Source organism: Zonotrichia leucophrys, chromosome 5, assembly GCF_028769735.1.
Source record: "Zonotrichia leucophrys gambelii isolate GWCS_2022_RI chromosome 5, RI_Zleu_2.0, whole genome shotgun sequence".
In the NCBI taxonomy this organism is placed as follows: domain Eukaryota; kingdom Metazoa; phylum Chordata; class Aves; order Passeriformes; family Passerellidae; genus Zonotrichia; species Zonotrichia leucophrys.
In genome coordinates, this window is record NC_088175.1 from 59,095,336 (window position 1) to 59,118,310 (window position 22,975).

The 22,975-nt window shown below is 48.3% G+C and overlaps 1 protein-coding gene across 1 annotated transcript; it reads right to left on the reverse strand.

The window, feature by feature from the left end:
- Positions 1-5,147: 5,147 nt before the first annotated feature.
- On the reverse strand, positions 5,148-15,585 carry CGRRF1 (cell growth regulator with ring finger domain 1). Its single transcript, XM_064715907.1, has 6 exons — positions 15,305-15,585; positions 12,351-12,490; positions 10,441-10,618; positions 10,101-10,248; positions 7,339-7,446; positions 5,148-6,476 (listed from the first exon to the last, which is right to left on the reverse strand). The coding sequence occupies exons 1-6, from the start codon at positions 15,406-15,408 to the stop codon at positions 6,126-6,128; spliced, it is 1,029 nt and encodes a 342-aa protein (XP_064571977.1). The 5' UTR covers positions 15,409-15,585; the 3' UTR covers positions 5,148-6,125.
- Positions 15,586-22,975: the final 7,390 nt, after the last annotated feature.

Here is a 22,975-nt window from a genome sequence, read left to right on the forward strand (position 1 = left end):
TTGTTGTAGGACTTGGAGCTGACTGAGGCTGTGTTGCAAGCAGATGGCCCTGATGAAACAAGACACTGATCCCCAAGGAGGCACCGTGCAGCGGAGCTGCTCGACTCCCCGGCTCCAAGGCAGCCTTGGAAATGTGCATTAGCACGCACCATCGAGGAAATTGCTTCCTAACCACCCCTCTCAAGAAACTCTCTTTGGAAGCCTGCTTCCAGCCTGAGACACGTGGCAGCAGCACTGACACTGTGGCAGTTTTCCTCGTTAGTTATTAATAATGGAGCAGCTGACAAAATTAGGGTAATTTAAGAATATTGTTAGAGGAGAGAGGAGGAGTTTCCAGGCTGGGTGAGGGTTTAGGTGTAGCCAGGATGATGGGGTGGAGGAAAACCTCAATGCTCACACTTGGTGGAATGGAAGGGGATCCAAATGTGGAAGATGAACAGGGGGAAACCAGCCCTCATTGATCCTGCTGCTCCTGGCTGCAAACAACTTCAGCAAAATCCAGGGAAGTGCCATCTGGGGCTGGATGGACTAACAAGCATGTGTGGGCACAGCTGGAACAGATGTAAATGGAGATGATCCACTGAGACCTCTGAGGGCTGCTCTGCATCTTACCCAAGCCCTCCTAATGACAGAGTGTTGAATGCTGTGAAATTTGATGGAGACTTTTTCATTAAGAAGTTGGTGCCGAAAGGGAAAACTGGAGCTGGCAGACTCATTCACACATTTTTGTGTCTCTGGGAAGACATTTAGAGATTGAAAGACTGGGAAAGTTGTAGTCATTCTTTAATGGGAATTCACCAGGTCTTAGCAAATACTTCTTTTTGGTCCTAGAGCAAAATGTAAAGGTAAATTCTTGTGTCATTCAAGCTGTCTCAGTAGAGGAGGGTTTGGATGATACTGCAGCCCCTCCAGCCAGGTTTGGTACTGAGCACCTGGGAGGAGGAAGGCAGCAGCTGGGTCACCAGCCTTGTCTCATGTATGGCAGCATCTGGTGAATGAAAATCCCTGCTTTTCAAGCTGTGCTGTGCCATAAATCACTGCCCTGCTCTTACTTGGATCAATGGAATGTGCTGCCCCACAGGGCTCTGCTCACCCTGGCAAGCAGAGACAACGCCATGTCTGACTCCCTCAGGGCTCCTCACTTGCCATAATCATCCCCAGCCTTGCTGCCAGCAAGATCCCACCCCAGGCTCCCTCCAAGCTGGTGCTTTTTGAGCTGGCAGGAGAATTTTCCTCCTTGAAATTGAGGACCCTCAGGAACTGGAATGAACAAACCAAATGTGGTGTCTGTGCTGCACGTGAGCAGGGAAGACACAACATCTGTATCTCACACTTCTGCTGGCAGGAGGCTGATGCCTGATAACCCCTGGTAGAGCTCTGTTCTGCCTCCAAACTCAACAGCATCTGCAGAGTTACAGGGGAAAAAAGGAAGAGAGTAACTATCAAAATAATTCACAAGTTAGCAATCCTCCCTTCCAGCCTGCTTGTCAAAGTATTGTTGATGAGGAGCTGATAGACACTGGAATAAAGAGTGTGGGGAGAGAGAAGTGATGCATTAGACCTCTCACCAGTCCCCTGACTGCAGCCACGCTGAGAAATCTGCCAGGAAATATTACATGTGAAGTGGCTATGCAATGGGAGAGCAAAAATTATTAGGAACTGCCAAAATCCCTCAGCTGATGAAGACAAAAAGCTGGAGGAAGCATTTAAAACCTAGAAAAGCTTTTTAAGTACAAATCTTCTGCTGATAAAAGGTTGCTGCAAACTGAGGATAGAAAACACAGGTAGCAACTAATTGTCCTGATAATTATTGCTGATCCCACAGAAGCAGTTCTGGGATTCACTCAGATCTCAGGAGGATCCAGGTAGTGCAGGTGTTTTCTAAAGAATGAAAATCAGAGAATCCCAGAATGGTTTGGGTTGGGAGAGACCTTAAAAATCAGCTCATTCCAACCCCCTGCCATGGGCAGGGACACCTTCCCTGTGAGCAGGTTGCTCCAAGTTCCACCCAGTCAGGCCTTGAACACTTCCAGAGGTGTGACAGAAATGCAAATCCTCATGTCACAACTGTGACAAACATCCCAGTGTTGCCCTTTCCATGCCTGAGGACTGCATGTGCAGGGAGAAGGAACAAAAGGAGTTTTTTGGGTTTCCCAAGCCTGATGAAGGCTCAGTAACCTCAGCATGAATTTATAATGTCATTGATCTCCAAAATTCTGTGGGAGAAACACAAAGACTCCTCACTTTGGACATCAGACTCTGCTGATGGATTCATTTAGTCTTAAGACTGTGTCTACATATAGTATGTTTATTCTTTTAAATCATTCCCATTATAAGATGGGGTAATTAAGGCAGGATCTCTCCAGCTCAGCTGCAGCAGCACCCACACAAAGGTGCCTTTATGTTGGTGTTGCACATTCCCAGGAATTTATGGAACCCAACCAGTGTCAGGCCCTTTTTACAGCAATATCCACAGTGCACTACAAGCTCTTGTCTCTCTACACACACTGCTCACACAGAGTGAGTAAAAGCAACACAGAAACAATTTGCAGAGCTGCCCCAAGTGACTCTGGAGTGCTCAGCAGACACTTTCTGTCCCTCTCTGTGGTTCTGGGGGCTGTTGTGGCAGATCCTGCAAAACCTGGGACTCTCTAGTGCTCAGCTGTGGCCTCACAGCTGTGCTCAGGTTTGCACCTGCATCCTTGTGTGCCATCAGAAATGGTGGCAATACCAAACTTACCCAGAAATAAACCCCTAATCCAATTTTCTCTTTTTTCCTGCCCAGCAAATTCCAGCAAGGCAACACCAAGCCTTTCTAGCAGCTCAGTTCAGAGAACTTCTGCTGCAGCAGATGGAATTCAGCTGTCCCTGGCATTAATTACATCAGCTCCACACACACAGGACACCAGGGACAGCCTCTGCAGGGGCTGCACGTCCTCTGCAGTGACAGAGGCCACTCCTTGTTTACTCTGCATGTGAGGACAGCTGAGCAAGGGGTGATGGTGCCTGCAGAGACCTCCAGTGACAGATGTCAGCCTCAGACCTCCCTCACCTGGCACAGCTTCCCAGGGCACAGGGAGCCCCAGCAAGGTGCAAATCAGCAGGAGAAACTCACCCAATTCCTGTCTGCTGTTACCATACTTGAAGTTTGATGGTAGCATATAAATGAGGCATTAAAATCAGATTCACACAGAAGCTGATCTTAAAGCTGAACAAGACATGTACCTGGGCAGCCTGTGGACAGTCTCACCACCCTTGCAGTGAAGAATTTTTCCCTGATATCCAATCTAAACCTCCCCTGCTGCAACTTGAGGTGTTTCCTCTTGTCCTATTCCTTGTTTCTTGGGAGAAGAACCAACCCTCACCTGGCTGCACCCTCCTGTCAGGGAGCAGTACAGCAGCCACCTGAGCTGATGTGGATTTTCCCTACAACCATTTTCCCTCTACTTAGGAGGCAGATAAGGCAGAAGGAAGATCCTAACACAGCAACTTTGCCTCCAGAAGGAAGATGCCCATGTCACAGTCCATTGGCACTTGGAAAGACACCTTGGCACATCCCTAAATAGCACCACTGTCTGATCAACCCATCTGCAAGCCTCAGCTCTGATTAGGGTTGATGAATCAAAGCAAACCAACCCCTCCTGCAGCAAAAAACATTATGAATCTGAAACACTCCAGTGCTGCTTAAAAGAACCAGTCCCATTGCCAGAAGTCTTCCAGTGTTCCTTGATGTCACCAAAACCATGAACATCATCTATAATGAGCAGAAAAAGAATGTTATATCACCTCTATTACAACAGGGTGACAGAGCAGAACAGCCTCTGTCAATACACTGTTTTTGTGGGTCACAGGAAGGTTTTATTTCTCTCTTTCAGCTTTGAATCCCTGCTTTAAGACAACCAAGGGAAACACTGGGCAGCTTTAGAGCTGCTCCTTTTCCTTCTCACCTGATCTGTATTTTGGCATGGCTTCTCAGAAGAAGGACAAATGTAATGAGGCAGCTACTGTACTTTTTATAACTCTCATCAGGTCTTTCATTTGGGCCAGCAAGGAAGCTTGTTAGAGCAGAAAAAGCAACTAAGCATCTCTGGAAAATGCTATTAAAAGAGCAAGTAACAAATGAAAAGCTGGGACAGACTTAATGGTAAATACATGGCCTGGCAGATCAGCACAGCTCCATCCTGCCTGCCATTATTATTTAATACTGGCATCGATTGAAAGATGAGGCAGACCAGGCAACTCTCTGTGGGGTTGCTTGAACACCATTTCATGTGAGATTAAATAGGCCCACAGGTTTGGATCATGCTGTTTGATGGGAGATTTTAATTAATTGATTCAATATTGGTGACTCCAGCGGTGGAGCAGTAAACAACACCTCCTTCATCATCTCTGTGGGCAAACAAGTGCCTGCTAATTATCAGTGGCCAGCTCCAGGCTGGAAGAGCACAGCATTACCCTGCTCCTCTGGGATAACAAACTGCCCAGCCACTGTCCCACGTGCTGGGGGAGCTGCTGGTGGGGAATCAGGCACAGCTCCATCCCCACACACACCTCAGGGTGGCATTTCTGGTTGATACACAGTGCAAACAGCAGCCTGGTTTGTCCAGCACTTTATTCCCAAGTTGTTCCTGGCCAGGATGGTCACTTTGTTATCTTACAACCAGGCTGCTGATCACTGGCTGGAAATTTGTGGCTACAGGCATCAATTCCCCACATCCATCTGTCCTTACAACTAAACCATTACTCTTCCCAACAGCACCACCTAAATCTTTTCCTCAGAGGTAATTGCCAGGAGTTCAGAAGCAGGGTCACAGCAAACAATATAAAAAAAGAAGGATGGAAAGGTGAACTTGGAATACTTTGGAGTGGGGGAAGCTTCCTTCCCTCTGGAGGTGTGCAGCACCTTGTGTGTACCCTGGAGCTGCAGGAGAGCAGAGCTGAGGATCTGGAGCACAGCTTTCCCTGCCTGAGCAGCTGTCCTGGAGCTGGATGTGGAGAAAAGCTGCAAGGGAACAAAAGGGAGGACAGAAAGTAGCTACTCCCCATTTCTACAGGTTCTAAGGAGCATTTTCCCTTATAGGAGCAGATGTGAGACTCAGCCTGTTTGTCCTTAGGAGAATTTGTCTCTCTTTAAAGAAACAAACCGCTTTCTTTTCTCAACAGGCATTTTTATTGCTTTTGACACACACCACTAGAGTGAAAGGAAATAATTTTCTGCTATTCTTTAGCTTCTTCCCTTGTTAGAGCAGGTACATTTACATTTCCTGGGACTATTGATAAGGGTAACTGGTTAACTTGTTACTGATCATCCAAGCTGACCATGCAAGTGAAAAGAGTTGGAAATCCTTCAAAGCCCCACAAAGCTGCCACCACTCTGGAGAGTGATTAACCAACATTTGCATGGAGAACAAGTTCTTACAGGCACTGCCAACAAGACTGAAAGTCTGTGTCACAAGATGTCATCGCAGGGGCTCAGGCTTGAAAGTGTCATCAACATGCAGTTCAAGAATCATCAACAAAAATCTTTCCAAAGGCCTTTGGCTGAAGGCCCTCACACACAAATCCTCCAAACCAGCCAGAAACAGTGTCCTGAGCCCCACCTTCAACCCCCAGCTCCTGCCACAGCCCAGCCTTCAGCTACAAAATAAACACACACAGGGTTAACGATGAAGAATATTTACTTTCCTTCATATGGTACATTCTGTAAAGTGCTAAGTTCCTAAATTATACCGAGTTAAAATGATATACAGCTCTAGTATTTTAAACACAATAAATATAGAATGAGCCTTGGGCAACTGCACTTGCAAGTTTTATTCTTTTTTTAGTAGACAGCCTAAATTTAGTAGTCAAAATAGCCTCCAACAGTGCTCCAAGAAAATCTAGGAAGCAGTTATAAATAAATTCACATCCTTCAGAGCTTTCCTACGCACTTCTCCTGTCCACATTGCACGGGGAAGCAGCGCTCCTGTGAGCATATGGAGCGAGGAAAAATAAGGAAGCTGAAAATTACCCAACAAAAAAAAGCAAAATCCTACAAGTTAACACTACATATCCTCCCATAAATAGTCTGGCTTCCACATTTAATCTTAGTGCACATAACCCAGGTCTTTTATTTTTAACTCCTGTTAAAAAACTCTTCCAGGAAGAACATCTTGCAAGACACGGGTCGATTCATCCTCATCTTGCTCCTTTTTGCTGCAAAGTGGAAAAGACTCCTGCACAAACTGCCTGCACATGGGGCACTGCTGGAAATACCTGATGCAGCCATCACACAGGCACGTGTGTCTGCAGGGCAGGAGGACCCAGTTCACAGGGCCATTCTGGCACACCACACAGTCTTTGCTGTTTTCTTCCTGCAATTCTGGTTCATCTGCAGCCAGCCCAGCCTTTTCCAGCAGCCCTCTGTCAGTGCTGCTCTCACCAGGGGAGGTGTCACTGCAGGAGGGTGCAGGACTATTTGCAGACATGAAGAGTTGCTAAAATACACATAAATACAAATGTTTAGGAGTGAACAAACTCTTCCCCAATCTCTGCACACGCACAGGTGCAGTGGAAGTGCCACTGGATCCATTCACTGGGTCAAACAGTGCCAGACTCTGTGGGGGTCCTGGCAGCTGCCTGCCCTCCAGTTAAAGGCATTTCAGACACAAGAAATTACATAAAACAGTGGGAAAATATTAAAGATAAGTCCTCAGACCTTGGTTGTATCAAATCAATGTCATGCATGAAATTTAACAGAAGTGCTCAGGTTTTGAGCAGCTCGGGTTTGTTTCTGGTCCATCAGTCTCTGTGCCTAGAGGGATCCTCTATCTGTTCCTACCAAAATTATATCCACCATGCTGTCAAATCTGCTTCACTCAACCCATTCTGCTCTTGCTCATATTCCAATCCCCTGCTCCTTTTTTTGTCTTATTTTACATGAAGCGCAAATTCTTCTGGGCATGATTCCTAAGCATAGTGCAAGAAAAAGGAATTTTAAAAAAGTAAGTTTCTTCTAAGGCTTTCCTGATTAAAAGGGAATTTTGAAGAAAGGAAATAGCAATTCTAGAAAGAAGAAGCATTCAACAGTGATTTTCTTCCTACTGCTTTACTAAGTGGACACTAGGACTCCTAGATTAGAAGCAGTTCATTTCTCTGGGAAATCTTGAATATTTTAATGGAAAATATTTCTGTACAGTAAGTTCCTGTGGCACTACTTAACTGATAAAATAATTTCAACTACCATCCAGTTCTTTGCATGACAATAGAAGTCTTGTACTAATTTAGGCTCCTGAAAGCCTACACAAGCTAAAGTTAACACTGTCATACACATGAAACCAGACTCCCTGCATGGCTTACCTTCAGGTCATGGTATTGACCTTGAGCTAGCAGGAGATACTGATACAGAATTCGGCAGGAGAGTCTGTAGCTTTCATCAGGAACGTGAATTACAGCCACCATTGCAATCTACAAACAGAAAAATATTCTGTGTTTAATAACCTTAGCACTCAGGCTGAGAGAACTGGGGGTGGTCACCCCAGAGAACAGAAAGTTCCAGAGAAACCTCAGAGCCCCCTCCAGGGCCTGAAGGGGCTCCAGGAGAGCTGGAGAGGCACTGGGGACAAGGCATGGAGGGACAGGACACAGGGAATGGCTCCCAGTGCCAGAAGACAGGGTTTGATGGGATTTTGGGAAGGAATTCCTGGCTGTGAGGGTGGGCAGGCCCTGGCACAGGGTGCCCAGAGCAGCTGTGGCTGCCCCTGGATCCCTGGCAGTGCCCAAGGCCAGGCTGGACAGGGCTTGGAGCACCCTGGGATGGTGGAAGGTGTCCCTGCCATGGCAGGGGGTGAAATATGATCTTTAAGGTCCCTTCCAACCCATATTATTCCCTGATTCTCTGTTTTACTTTGGTACAGCTCCTGACCTGCTTAATTCCTTAGACAATCAGGAATTCAACAATGTTGATTGAAGCACTGATTAAAAAAAAAATAAATTACAGTGGACAAGGGATAAACAGGATGTGGCACAAGAGAGCCCTTGGTGCTCCTGCAGCTTCCCCATGGAGCTCTTCTGTGGGCATTTACAGCAGAGCCCTGCTCTCCCTGCTCCCACCTCATGGAATTACACCCCAAACCACAAAGGCACCTGAGCAACCTTCTCCACTTTCTCCCCTTCCCTCAGAAACACACAGACTGCAGTTTTTAGACTCCAAAAATCACTAAGAAGTGATTGGCTTGTAATCTGAGCAGGCAAAAGACAAATTTCACTGGAAAGGATTCTGAACCCCCACGGGCTGACTTCAGATAATTCCTCTGGAAATACAAGCACTCCAAGCTTGCATGCTGTGCCTAACCACCCCCACCCTGCCCAAATTACGTAATAGCCTCTAAAAAGCTGGGAAAAAAGAAAGTGAAATTCAATATTATTGTAGTTCCCAGAAGCTGTCAAAAGAGAAATGAAATATAGAAGCTGTTTTGCTTTAAAAAGAAATTTAAAGGCAAATTAGACTTGCACTTCAAAATCCACACATGGCTAATTAAATACAGAGTTCAAATGTGTATGTACCTACACATATGGATTTATAAGAACTGATTTCACTATTTCTTGGCAAAAGAGCCTTTTTTTTTCTTTTCTAAATCACACTGCTTGAGATCTAAGCTTCCACTTTAGCCATGATAGTCTTCCAGTAATTTCTGTACATTTATATATGGTCATGCCAATTTTCTGGATCTAGAGGAAAATGATGGCACAAAACCAAGTAGGGATGATCTTGCCACAAAACCAGTTAGGATAAAAATCAGATTACCCCCTCCCAGGAAAGAATCACTGAAACACCATCCACAGTGATGGACACCCACACAGACCCCCCAAATATAATTCAAAATGATAATATCACACTGGCAAAGATCCATTTCCACATTCCATTTCTTTTTTACAAGTTTGTTTCAACAAACCAGACTCAATTCTGACATTTGTCTGGCAAGGAGTTCAGGTGGAGTTACTCCTGACTGGATTTACAGATGTGTTCCTTTCCTCCAAAACCAGAGGAAAAATACCTCCATCACTCTCTTTCACCCCTTTCTTCTATGTTAGGGCTCAAAAGAGAGATGTTACAAATTCATGCCCATGCTAATGTCAAATACATTCAAATATTACATTTAGAGTCTCTATAAAAATGTATTAAAACATTAAAACATCTCAAGTGGGGACAGGAGGTGGGAGGGCAGTCCTAAAGTCACGTGACAAGAAGCCAAGGACAGCCATCCCTGGAGAGGGGACAGATTTCTCAGGCACTGGTGTGATTACAGCTTGCAGGTGAATGCATGGAAAAGTGTTCAGTGGATTCAGGAAATTTCCTTCTGAATTCAGTTGTGCTACTGTTCAAGGAGCTGCTGCAATCAGATTATCAATCCAATGGAAAGATGGAGATAAAAGTGTGTCTCAAATCACTCAGAGTTCACCAATTTAGAGTTTATAAAGGGTATTGAACAGCATGTGGCAAGGCTGAAGCTGCTCTAATAGCAAGAGATTGGGAGGAGAGCCTTTTTGAGGAGCTGAGTATCTCCTATCAGCCTCAAGCCAGACTTTCACCCCTTCCTGGAAGTGCCCTGGAGTTGGCTCTGGTGAGACACAACCATGACACAGACCTGAGGCAGAAAGGTAATTTCTAGGTTTCTAATAGCCAAGTCAGCAATCAGCTCCATATCTGTGCCAGACACTTATTTAAAAATCCCTCCTGCCTTGCCAACAGAATCCAAGAATCTGTGTAAGTGCAAGAGCTCCACCACATGCCTGTGTGATCCCAGAAATCAGAGTACCAGGTTGCTAAACTGCCCCAACCCTCATTCTTCAGGGACATTGGCAGGCTGAAGATCTGGGGAAATCACAACCATCTTTTGAATGCTGTAGTGAATAAATAAAGAGTAAGCAATGTTTCTCCATTGCCTCTTCAAAGATTGAGGTTTGGAGGTTAAAGCTTTGAGCTGCTTTATCTTAGAAAACAAGAAAGTGAGACCAAATTCTAGGGAACAGGAAAGTGAGGCTGCTTTTTTGAAGCCTCTCTCCTGAAACATTCAGACCTTAAGCACAGTGACCCTGAAATATACTCTGATATTACTTACAATATCATATATTTCTCTGTCTTCTTCATCTGCCAACGTCAGCAGTGCTACCAAGGGATAGCGAGCTCTAGGCACGGGGCCAAAATCCACAACTTGAGCATCTTCTGGTAACTGACAATATTTCTCTGCCTTGTCATTTTTTTTAATGCTTTGCCTGTGTCAAGGAAAACAATCAGTGGTTGCAATTGCAGACAAACATGACGTTTGCATAAAGAATATTTCTCATCGTGTTTGTTCATAAACGAGTTGTGCCAAAATCTGCAGCACGTTTACCATCCTCAATGCTCCCCGTGCCAAAAAAATCAACATATTTTGTCAAAACAATTCAAAAAAAGGATACAAGTACTGCTGTTTGTAGAGGTATTCGTTGTAGAGAGCATCCTCTAATGCCTGAGGAGTCTTTATCCTGAAGCAGTAGACGTGTTTCTGCAGAGCTTCGTGGAGTTTCTGGACATTGCAGCCCCAGTAGCAGGTGAGGACACAGTCCTCCAGGCAGTCAGGTGTCAGTGTCACACCCCCTTGGAGAAAGGAGAGGGATTTCATTAACTCACCACGTGCAGGAATCCTGGAATTGCTAAGTCTAGATGCTTGAAGGGCTACAGGCAGCAAACACCTTCAGTGTCACAGATTTTTATCACAGAACCATAAAATCATAGAATGGTTTGGGTTGGAAGGGACCTTAAATCTCACCTTGTTCCATCCCCTGCCATGGCAGGGACACCTTCCACTGTCCCAGGGTGCTCCCAGCCCTGTCCAAGCTGGGCTTGAGCACTTCCAGGGATCCAGGGGCAGCCACAGCTTCTCTGGGCACCTGTGCCAGGGCCTGCCCACCCTCACATCAGGAATTCCCAATTCCCAATCTCCCATCCATCCCTGCCCTCTGGCAGTGGGAGCCATTCCCTGTGTCCTGTCCCTCCATCCCTTGTCCCCAGTCCCTCTCTGTGCAACCCAGGCCTGGGTCTCACCACCCTCACAGGGAAGGATTTCTTCCCACTATTCCATCTATCCCTGCCCTCTGGCAGTGGGGAGCCATTCCTCCCTGTCCTGTCCCTCCAGGCCCTTGTAAAAGTCTCTTCTAGGCTCCCTTCAGGTACATTGGGCCGCCCCTAAAATGCTAAACATTATAAAATAACAAAAATCATTTATCATTATAAACAAATCTTCGGACAATTTAGATTCAGCTTAGTGTTTATGGAAGTCAGTGGGTGTGAGGAGATAAAATGGCTGATTAAGCTCACAAAAACACCACATGCATTTTATGAACGGTAAATTTTAACTTCTGGTAACACTTTAGACACTCATTGGCAGATCCAAGAGCACAACCTCAGCCCAAAGTCCATTCCCTCCTGAGATAATGGCAGTAATTAGATCACTCATCTACAAAACTCCCTGTGCTCTCAAAGAATAAGGCTCTTGATCATGCAGAGGGAGGAGCAAAAGGGCCTCTATGCTCCCCATTCTTTTTTTAAAAAAACTTCTAAACACTTCCTGCACAAACAGGAGCAGGAGAGCTCAAAGCTCCTGAGAAATCCCAGCTGCCTGAATTGCTGGATGTGTTGTGGTGGGGGTTTTATGTTGAGGGAGGGGGAAATCTGCTGCAGCCCCTCCTCATGCACGGGAAGGCCCCACAGCTGTGTGGGTGCTCAGCCTTGCTCACTGCTCCCCAGGGATGCAGGACATGAATTCCTCTCTGGGAGATTTCAGGAATGATGGGGTGGCTTGAACTCTGATCCAAACAGATATTTAAATTCAGTTTCCATTGGAGAACAGATAGAAAAAGAGAGTGATGATTTATTTATCTATTTATTAAAAATAGTGCACTTCCAAACACTGCTGAAGATCTGGGCTTAGATTTAAGTGGGTGGCACGTGTTCCATAATGAATTCTGTACAATTCTACAATTCCATGAAATTTATAGAAACGCCCACAGTGGTTGGTAATTTGCAAATGTTTTAGTTACTTAAAGATCTGTAATAGCAGGAAGTGTTCCATTAATGAGAATTAAAGTGTACCTTCATATCCAAACATTTCACTTTTAAAAACACCACATTTATAAACTGTGTAAAAGCTTATTTCTCCTGTAATGGAAGTGTATTTCTGAGAAATTATGACAGAGAAAAAGGATGAGAGCAAAAAGATGATCTTTAAGGACCCTTCCAACCCAAACCATCCTATGATTCTAGGCAGAAAATGGAAAGTACCAAGTTCAGGAATGCAAATTGACAAAAACCATGTAAGAAATCCACTGACTTGTTACTGAAGCTGCAGCAGGATTATGGATCTCCAACCCAAAAGGATTTTTCACTTGTCTCATCCGCTTTTTCAATACCCTTGTGCTGGATTCTGCCTCTTCTGAGTTCCTCAGAATGACAGGAACACCCAAACCAAACCTAGGAGACACAAAAAAAGAACGAGTGGGTTCAGTGTTAGTGTTGAAATGTTTGATTTTTTTTTTTTGTCAGCTCTAAATAGCAAGCAGCAGAACAAACACAGGTAGCTTGGCTTTCCAGAGTATCTGCTAGGATGCATGGATAATACATCCTGCCGTTTGGACTTCAGCTGTTTGTCAGAAGGCAGGAGTCTGCAAGTGATGCAGGGAATCTTTAAAGGGGGAATATTTTGCTCTGGGTTTCCACAAAGAGAATAAAATGAATGAGAGTTGTCGCTGCCCTCTAGTGGTAAAGGCTTAGGCCAGGATTTGCTCCCGAGTCCTGCAGAAGTGAGCCCATTCCGGCTCCTCCCGTGAGCACCAGCCCAGGCTGCTTCCAGCCCCATCCAACGTGGCCTTGAACAACTCCAGGGATCCAGGGGCTGCCCCAGCTTCTCTGGGCACCCTGTGCCAGGGCCTCATCTCCATCACAGCCAAGAATTCCTCCCCAATACCCAACCTCAAGCTGCTCTCTGTCTGTTTAAAGCCATTCCTTTCATGGAAACATTTGCACTTCCTCAGTGGCATCATCGAAGGCTCTTGGCCATGACTGATTTGAGCACAGCTCCCTCTGCCACGAGGGAAAACACCCCCAGTGACATCCCTGGGGCTACAGGGGAATATCCCAGTTAAACATCCCACAAAGAAACCTGAGGCACCACCTGCTTCCCTTCTTCAATACCCAAACCTTATCAGAGCCCATCTCTGCAGCCCTGTTTTATACCAGAATCTGCCTGATTGTGGCAGAAAATCCCTGTTCCTTGGAAATTTTCTTCACTGGATGAAAGCAACAGGATTATCCTCATGAAAAGCAGCAAGATAAAAGAGCCTCTGGCACAGTTCTAGCAGCAGCTGAAGGCATAGAGGCCTTTCTGTTCCACAGTCAGATGTGGTTTTCTGTAAATTTTAAGTGTAGGAAGTGTGGGAAGGATGAATAAAGATACAGTTTTTATTTTATGATCTAACAGTCCAGATCATTAGCTGGTAGAGGAGAACATTAATTTATTCAGAGCAATGCTACCTTAGAAAAAGCAGGAATTTCCAAGGGTTTAGTTAATGAATTAATGTTTCTGCAGAGCCAACAGGTGCTGAGCCTTCAGCTCCACCCAACAGGAGCATTCCCCTCCAGCTAAAAATACAATGCCCAGGTAATCAATGTAAATTCCACCTCACCCCTGTGCCCAGGGCACCTGTGGGACTGGCTCTGGAAGCTGCCTGTGCATTAACCTACTTGGAGAGTGAGCAGAGCCACAGGCACGCAGAGCTGACACAGGAACAGACACTCCTCCCATCACTGCAAGGCCTGACAAATGAGAACATGAACATTCCTCAACAGTCGGTGTTTCTCAGGCTGACTGACACCAACACAAACACATCATTAAAGAAATTCATGCTGAAAATTATGGGGCAGCCCAAATGCCACTGCAGCAATAGATCAGGTATGCTGTGCTCCAGTGACAACATTTGCATTTACAGTGCTCTGTGTGGCAAATGAAGGATTTGTTTTCCTGAGCAAGTTCAGGAGCACTCGAGCTGTAACTGCAGCTGCAGGCACGGGAAAATCCCTTGGAGGCTCCTGGACATGGCCATGGCACAGCAGAGTTCCAAGAGAGCAGCAAATACCTCTGAGCAGCTGCCCACACATTCACCTGCTGCTATGTGCTGAGCTCCTGGCTACAGCTCCTCCTCGATTAACAGGCCCCAAGTCTGAAGAAAAAAAAGCATGTATTTCCATAAACTGCAATAACACCTAGTGCAGGTGGAACTGGAATCTCTGATCCTGAAAAAAAAAGCCTTTGGACAGTCCTCTGTACACCCTGTACCCAAAAAAACCAGTGCATACAAGTTAGGCTCTTGTAGCACACATCTATTTCAGACCTTTTTGAGCAGGGGACGGCCAGAATTTACCACAAGTAGATAAATAATGATTAAACTGGCAAAAGGAACAGTGGTTAGGGATAGATATGATGAGGATTCATCTAAATCATGGCTCAGTATGATAATTTTTAAAAGATAGCTTTATCACCAGCACTTTGCAGATATTCATGTGGAGCCAATGAGAGGAAGTTCAACAACTCCAGTTTTATTTTCACCACAAGCCACACAAGTCTGCTGTAGCCACAACTTCTGCATGAAAGATTTTGATTGCCAATCAATGCTCTGCTCTTGGCAAGTACCAGTATTTACATTTACATTTACAGCCATTCCTGAGGGTTAGGGACATTCAAGGAGCTGCTTCTGAAAAAGGCAACAGCGGCATTTCTGTGTCATCCTCTCAAACACAAGCAAAGCCCTTTCACTCGCCACCCCTCGAGACACTTCAGGAGATCAGTTCACAGATTCATAGAATCAGGTAGGTTGGAAAATACCCCGGCTGCACCCAGGGAGCTGTGCAGGGCCACAGGGTCCCCCCGAGGCTCCTTTGCTCCAGGCTGAGCCCCCCCAGCTCCCTCAGCTGCTCCCAGACCCTTCCCCAGCTCTGCTCCCTTGCCTCGATACACACATAGCTCAGTACATACAAGCGCATTGTTTGCCAGTATTATGAATGATATTACGAAAACCATTAAGAAAACACTTCGGTATTACTAAAATAGAAACGAGCTTAAGAGAAATACGTATAATTTCTTTAAAAAAAAATTTTTTTGTTCGTTTAGAAGCCTAGGAGTGTTTGGGCTGGAAGGGACCGTTCCAAGCCGCTACCGTGGGCCTGGCCTTGCTCCCCCTCAGCACAGCCCAGGCCCCCTCGGCCGAGCCCCACCGGCCCCCGAGCACTGACCAGCCGAGGACGAGCGCGCTGGTGACGAGGAAGCAGACGGACACCAGGGCGATGTAAAACAGCGGCGAATACTCGTACAGCGTAACCAGGAACACGGCAGCCATCGGGCTGGCCGCGCCGCCCTCAGCCTGCGACTGAAGCCGCTGCCCTCAGCCTGCCAGGGACGGGGTGGAGCCACGGCGGCACCGAGTGAAGGCGCTGCCCTCAGCCTGCCAGGGACGGGGTGGAGCCATGGCGGCACCGAGTGAAGGCGCTGCCCTCAGCCTGCCAGGGACGGGGTGGGGCCATGGCGGCACGGAGTGAAGGCGCTGCCCTCAATGTGCCAGGGACGGGGTGGAGCCACGGCGGCACGGAGTGAAGCCGCTGCCCTCAATGTGCCAGGGACGGGGTGGAGCCATGGCGGCACCGAGTGAAGGCGCTGCCCTCAGCCTGCTAGGGACGGGGTGGGGCCATGGCGGCACCGAGTGAAGCCGCTGCCCTCAGCCTGCCAGGGACGGGGTGGAGCCATGGCGGCACGGAGTGAAGCCGCTGCCCTCAGCCTGCCAGGGACGGGGTGGAGCCACGGCGGCACCGAGTGAAGCCGCTGCCCTCAATGTGCCAGGGACGGGGTGGGGCTATGGCGGCACGGAGTGAAGGAGCTGCCCTCAATGTGCCAGGGACGGGGTGGAGCCATGGCGGCACCGAGTGAAGGAGCTGCCCTCAATGTGCCAGGGACGGGGTGGAGCCATGGCGGCACCGAGTGAAGCCGCTGCCCTCAGCCTGGGACAGGGCAGGACCATGGCAGCCACAGGGTTCCAGGGATGGCACAGACACCATTAAATGTCACAAATGAAATAATATGTCGCTGACAACTTTATTGAAAATTATGACAAAAATCAAAGTGTCATTTGTATCCATAGACTTATAACAATATCGATTGTTTCTATCAATTCCTATATTTATAGCCATTATATATTCTATGACCTCTATTACATGAAATATGACCTATACATTTTATAGAATACAGGTTACAATATACTCTTATGTTATAGTATTAAATTATACCATATTATATATCATATACATACACATATTTTATATCATGGACATATAAAATACATATATTTAATATAATACACTACTACGTAATATGTTTTTGCAATACAAATGAAAAAAAGGTGTCATTCCTGACTAATAAATTTATATTCCCCTCCAGCAAAACTCTAGTACTACATTTTTTCTAGCTTTTACATCTTATAATTGAATATTATTACAAATAATACCAGTTAATTTATTGTACAACTGCATTGTTCAACAAAAAAAAGTTACCTAGATATAATAAATATATATTGTTATTTCTAAACATTTCCCCTATTGCAATCCAGGCACATCAGTCTGGCCCAATCCTGCTTCAAATACCTCCATCCAGGACCAAGTGCAATGTTATGGCAGGGAAAAGCACTAACAGATGCAGTTATTAAAGATACAATAAAGAGATGGAGCGGATTGAGGCAGGGTGTGTCAGGAGCCCTGAGGCTCTGCCCCAGCGCAGCTCTGTGCGCTGGCTGCTCACAAAGATGTGCGGCTCGCCTTGGCCAGCCCAAAGAGCATCCTGCTCATCTTCCTACTCATTCAAATCAGCCTGGCCATTTTTCTTCCTGATCGTTTTCATGGTCCTCCACATCTCCTTCAAATCTTTGCATGTTCTCTTGAACTGAAGCCTTCTCTGCTCCATTTCCATCCTGCACCTTCTGGACTCTTCTTCAGCTCTCTGGGCTGCTGCTCTCTGCTTCATGGCCACCCATCTGTACCTGAGCCAGAGGAAGAAAGGCAGGAAGAGCAGCTCAGCTGCAGCCCAGTAGGGCCCCTGCTGCACGGCTGCCAAGAGCAGGGGTCCCCAGGCAGGCTCTGGGTGGCTCTGGGGCAGCCTGCTCCAGGTCCTCTTTGCTCAGCTCTACATACTTGGAACTGACCACCACGGGCCGTGAGAAGTAGAAGAGGAGAAGCACCAGCAGGGCAATGACTGATTTGGACACCATGGGCTTCAGGAGGAGAGAGACAAGGGTTTCACTGGGGCTACCAAGGGACCTTGTGGGGGCTGAAGGGAGGCCCGGAGGCGCAGGGATGTGAGGGCAGGAAGCAGAGGGCCCCAGGCAGCTGGCAGGCAGCAGGGCCTGTCCCAGTGGGCCAGCAGCAGCCCCGGGCCCTGGCCAAGGCGCCGGCCCCAGGGGCTGGCCCTGGATGCAGGGGGACAATGCAGGCCCGGCTGCGGCGCTTGTGCCCCGGCCCTGGCCCAGCCCAGCCCCGCCACGTGTGCACTCACCGCTTGCCCAGGCTGTGCTGGGTCAGTGTTCCCTGCGAGGGCCTTTTCCAGCTGCCCCCATTGTGACATGCTGCCCCTGATGTCACAGGGGCCAGAGGCATCACAGCCGGGCCAGCCCTGCCCTTGGTACCCGGCCCAGATCAGGGGCTCCCAGTGGGCCCAGCAATGAAGGCCCCGGCACCCAGCAAGTGCAGCCCCTCTGGGAGGGAATGGGCCCCAGGAGCTCCCTTCACAAAGCAGGCAGAAGCACCTCTTGATGACCTCTTGTCAAAGAGAAAAGAATATAACCACTAATGTTGAATATGTTGCATAATATCAACCATAAAAGCACCAGAATTGCTTTTCTCACGGTGCTTCCTGAGTGAGATTCAGGGGGGCTTGCTTCAGTTTTTTCTTGCTTGATTATTCCTGGATCCAGCCCCTCCAAGACCTCTGTGAAACCTTCCCATTATCAGACAAAAGAGATAAGGAACTTTAGCCAAAACACCTCCTGCCTCCTTCAGATCAAGAAGCAGCCGAGGAGCAGTTCTGGCACACCATTTGCATTGCTTTGCACAAGAGTTGAACCCCTGTGTTATTAGGGAATGCTTGCTCCTGTTGTGCCAAAATGCTCGAGCAGGGGTGAGAATCTGGTGTCAAAGTGCGTTCATGTGCTCCATGTTGCACCTACGTGCAGGAATAGAGAAAACTTCCCTCAGAAGGGATCTGCTGTGGCAAGGCCCCTCTGGTTTTCCCCTCCATGGACCAGTTTGCATTCAGAGTGTGGGCCCAAATTACCTCAGCATCGTCCTCCTCAACCTCGTGGTCCCCTTGCAGAGCCTGAGCCCCTGTGTTCTGTCAGGGCCCCTGGGCAGGTGGGACATTCCCAGAGGAGAGGGCCCTGCTGTGTCCCCATTCCCACTGTCCCTTATGTCCCTGTGTTCAGGAGGGCACAGAGAGGATGGGGACTCCTGCCTGCCCCGTGTCCTGTCTGCCTGTTGGGCCTGTCCCAGGGCAGCGGGGCTGTGATTCCTGCCCTGTGTCCCCCTGTCCCTGCTGTCCCTGCTCTCCCTGCTGTCATGGCCCACTGCAGTGTTCCACACCCTACACAGCCACGGTGGCTCCTGAGCTCTGCAGGGACCTAAGTGACAGTCTGAGTGGTGGCACTCCTGGTTTTCCTGCATTTGGCATCCCGCAGAGCAGAGCCTGGATCACAGCACCAAAGGAACAGCTCCAGAGGGGAGGAAAGGAGCCTGTGCATGGCCCAGGGGTGCTGTGGTGCCCCTCTGTCAGGAATTCCACACAGCTGACACTTGAGTCCAACGAGGACACTCACAGACACAGCGTTTGTTCAGGCATTGCCTTTATTGGATCTCTGCACTGACTGCAGCTCCCAGAGGGAAGTCACTCTCCCAAGACAGGAGGGCAGTCAGTGTCATTTTCAAATCACAATAATGTATTTTAAACACTGAAATTAACAAATTGTGATTATTTTCAATCTTATCTATGCAACAACTTTATATACTGTTATATATTAACATTAATAAAATAGTTGAGTATTTTAATCATGAAGATTATGTAAACTCACTGCTTAAGATAAAAATAGAGCATACCTAAATTTTGTTTAATTAATATAATTCATACTAATTTTGGTGAATGATAGTAATTATAAAATATAAAGAATAAGTGGCATTACTTAATTATTACTTATTATTACAATATTATTCTAGAATTATTCTACATTAAAGTTATTAAAACTTTTGAAAATATTTTCAAATAAAATATTTTAAATATTTTAAATATTTACAAACTATTTAACAATTGGAATCAATCTCGAGGTTTCTGACTGGATCTTCCTTCAAATGATTCCCTCCTCGAGGAAATGCAAAGCTCCTGCATGGAAAAGGGGAAAGAGAGACACCAATATAGATACAGTTACAATAGATACAGTGAGGAGACAGAGGGAAGAGGGGCAGGGTGTGGCAGGAGCCCTGAGGCTCTGCCCCGGTGCAGGGCTGTGCTGGCTGCTCACAAAGATGTGCGGCTCGCCTTGGCCAGCCCAAAGAGCATCTCCAGCAGGAAGCTTTTCTTCACACAGGCCACGGCCTGGGCTCCTCCAAAAGCCTGCCCTGCCTACCTTCAGCATGTTGTTTGTCTCCCTATTCATTTGAATGAGCCGGGCCATTTGCTTTTCCATTGCTTTCATGGTCCGGCGCATTTGCTCCATTTCTTTGAATCTCATTTTAAGGAGCCGCCTTCTCTGCTCAATTTTGATCTTCCTCCTTCTGGCCTTTTCCTGAGCTCGCTGGGCCGCTGCTCTCTGCCTTGTGGCTGCCCTTCTGCGCCTGTGCCACCACCCCACAAGCAGGAGCAGTGGCTGAGCAACTTGCCAGATCTGGGGCAGGCACTGAAAGGCAGCCAGGAGCCGGGGTCCCCAGCCAGGCTCAGGTGCCTCTGGGGGAGCCTCTTCCATCTCATCTGCATGGGGCTGGGACCCCAAGGCAGCCAGGAGCCAGGGTCCCCAGCCAAGCTCAGGTGGCTCTGGGGGAGCTGGTGTCATCTCCTCCACAGGGTGCTGGTACCCCAAGGCAGCCAGGAGCCAGAGTCCCCAGCCAGGCTCAGGTGGCTCTGGGAGGGTTGGTTTCATTTCCTCCACATGCTGCTGCTCATCCCCATGAAATCTGTACACCACAGACAGTGGGAACGGGAAGATGAGCAGCACAAGCACAGCCAGGACTAATCTGTCCGCCATGGTCTCTGCAGGAGGAGAGAGACAAGGGTTTCACTGGGGCTACCAAGGGACCTTGTGGGGGCTGAAGGGAGGCCCCGAGGCGCAGGGATGTGAGGGCAGGAAGCAGAGGGCCCCAGGCAGCTGGCAGGCAGCAGGGCCTGTCCCAGTGGGCCAGCAGCAGCCCCGGGCCCTGGCCAAGGCGCCGGCCCCAGGGGCTGGCCCTGGATGCAGGGGGACAATGCAGGCCCGGCTGCGGCGCTTGTGCCCCGGCCCTGGCCCAGCCCGGCCCTGCCACGTGTGCACTCACCGCTTGCCCAGGCTGTGCTGGGCCAGCGTTCCCTGCGGGGACCTTTTATAGTGGCCCCCATTGTGACACGCTGCCCCTGATGTCACAGGGGCCAGAGGCATCACAGCCAGGCCAGCCCTGCCCATGGTACCCGGCCCAGCTCAGGGGCTCCCAGTGGGTCCAGCAATGAAAGCCCGGCCACCCAGCAAGTGCAGCCCCTCTGGGAGGGGATGGGCCCCAGGGGCTCCCTGCACAAAGCAGGCAGAAGCACCCCCAAGCTCTTGTCAAGGAGAAAGAAACATCATCAATCCTGCTGATTATAATCAATACTATTGTCTATAAAAGCAACAGAGATTCTGTTGGGATGGCGCTGTTTTTTCCTACAACTGGAGCGGGTGAGGGTGGCTCTGGTTTTCCCGCTCAACTCTTCCCTGATCCAGCCCCTATAAGACCTCTCACAAATCTTCCCATTATCAGACACCTGCAGGCAGCAATTTCCCAGTGGGCAATTTCCTCTGCCAACAGAGAGTCTCCTGCATGTCCAACAAGTTCAGGCTCACAGTGCCAAGGCCCTGGGCAGTGTCTGGGATGAAGAGACTCTGTTGCATGCCCAGTGAACACATGAGCGCCACAGCAGCAGTGCCTCTTGCCTGTTCCCTGCCCAGCCAGACCTTCCAGCCCAGGTGAAATGCCCAGAATGGCCTTTGAGTACAAAGGGATTGTAGAGAAAAAGCATCTGTGTAGCCGCCATGGTCTTCAGCAGCCTCTGCACTGGGGAGGGCACTGAGAGGAGGCCACTGCTGCTCTTGTCAGAGCGCTGCTCTGCAGGGATGTCCCTTGCCCTGCCGAGTCCCACATCTGCCCATCTTTTTGCCTGTGGTCTGAGGTCAGGTGGATGCCATCTGCTCCCAATCCAACTGCTCCTTCATAGATGCACAGACATGAATCCAAAACCTTGAGTATCCCCTGAGCAGCCAGGCATTCAACCGTTCACTTCGTGTTCTCCTTCCCGAAGCCTTCTCCACTCGATTTCCATCCTGCACCACAAAGCCTCTTTTCAAGCTCTGTGGGCTGCTGCTCTCTGGCTCGTGGCTGCTCTCCTGTGCCTGATCCACAGCCCCAAAGGCAGGAGCAGCAGTTCAGCACCAGCCCAGAAGGGGCTGCCCCAAGGCAGCTGTGAGCTGAGCCCCCCAGCCAGGGTCAGTTGGCTCATGGGTGCCCTGCTCCAGGTCCTCCACATGCTGCTGCCACACAACCTCCTCCAACCTTTTTATATGACTTCTGCCTAATATTGGAAAACTATATATATATAGCACAAAACCTTACATATATACATTTAATATGTACCTACAAAAACTTTTTATGTATAACAGACCTGGCTAAAGACAAGTATCGATACAGGTAATTTATATACAATTCATATGCACACTATCATCAGGCAGCTCAGCTGCCATCAGACTGCCCTGTGCCTCAGCATCTCTTTCAAGGGCTGCAGAACAGGAGCTGATTGAACCCAAGTCACAGCCCAGAGGAATCATGGATGGCCTCTGTGTGAGCACCTGGAACATGAACCAGGTGCTGGAAAAGCTTTGGTGGTTCAACCACTCCAAAGTCTGGCCCCAAGCCGATCTCCACAGGAAGCCTATTGTGGCCTACAGCAAAGTGCTCAAGGTCTGTCTTCTCCAGGCAGTGCTGCAGGTGCTCCAAGATATCCAGCAGGAAATCCCTCCTGAGCCACCGTGGCAGGAGTGTTCAGGAGGAGTGTCACAACCATCTTTAAGGTCAAGGTGGAAAAGCCTTCACCCATCAGATTTCGGATTTGGAGCTCCTGCACTGGTTTCAGTTCCTCTACATGGGGCTGTTCATCCCCATGAAATCTGTTCATCTGTGACACGCTGTCCCTGATGTCACAGGGGCCAGAGGCATCACAGCCGTGCCAGCCCTGCCCTTGGTCCCCAGCCCAGCTCAGGGGCTCCCAGTGGGCCCAGCAATGAAGGCCCCGGCAGCCAGCAAGTGCAGCCCCTGTGGGAGGGAATGGGCCCCAGGGGCTCCCTTCACAAAGCAGGCAGAAGCACCTCTTGATGACCTCTTGTCAAAGAGAAAAGAATATAACCACTAATGTTGAATATGTTGCATAATATCAACCATAAAAGCACCAGAATTGCTTTTCTCATGGTGCTTTCTGAGTGAGATTCAGGGGGGCTTGCTTCAGTTTTTTCTTGCTTGATTATTCCTGGATCCAGCCCCTCCAAGACCTCTGTGAAACCTTCCCATTATCAGACAAAAGAGATAAGGAACTTTAGCCAAAACACCTCCTGCCTCCTTCAGATCAAGAAGCAGCCGAGGAGCAGTTCTGGCACACCATTGGCATTG

Excerpts from the sequence above, each read along its gene's own strand:
- CGRRF1 (XM_064715907.1), bottom strand. The coding sequence starts at position 15,408 with ATGGCTGCCGTGTTCCTGGTTACGCTGTACGAGTATTCGCCGCTGTTT. Across the intron at positions 10,249-10,440 it reads CTCTACAAACAGCAGTACTT|CATTAAAAAAAATGACAAGG; the intron begins GTATCCTTTTTT and ends ACACAGGCAAAG. Across the intron at positions 7,447-10,100 it reads ACAGAGAAATATATGATATT|ATTGCAATGGTGGCTGTAAT; the intron begins GTAAGTAATATC and ends TTCTGTTTGTAG.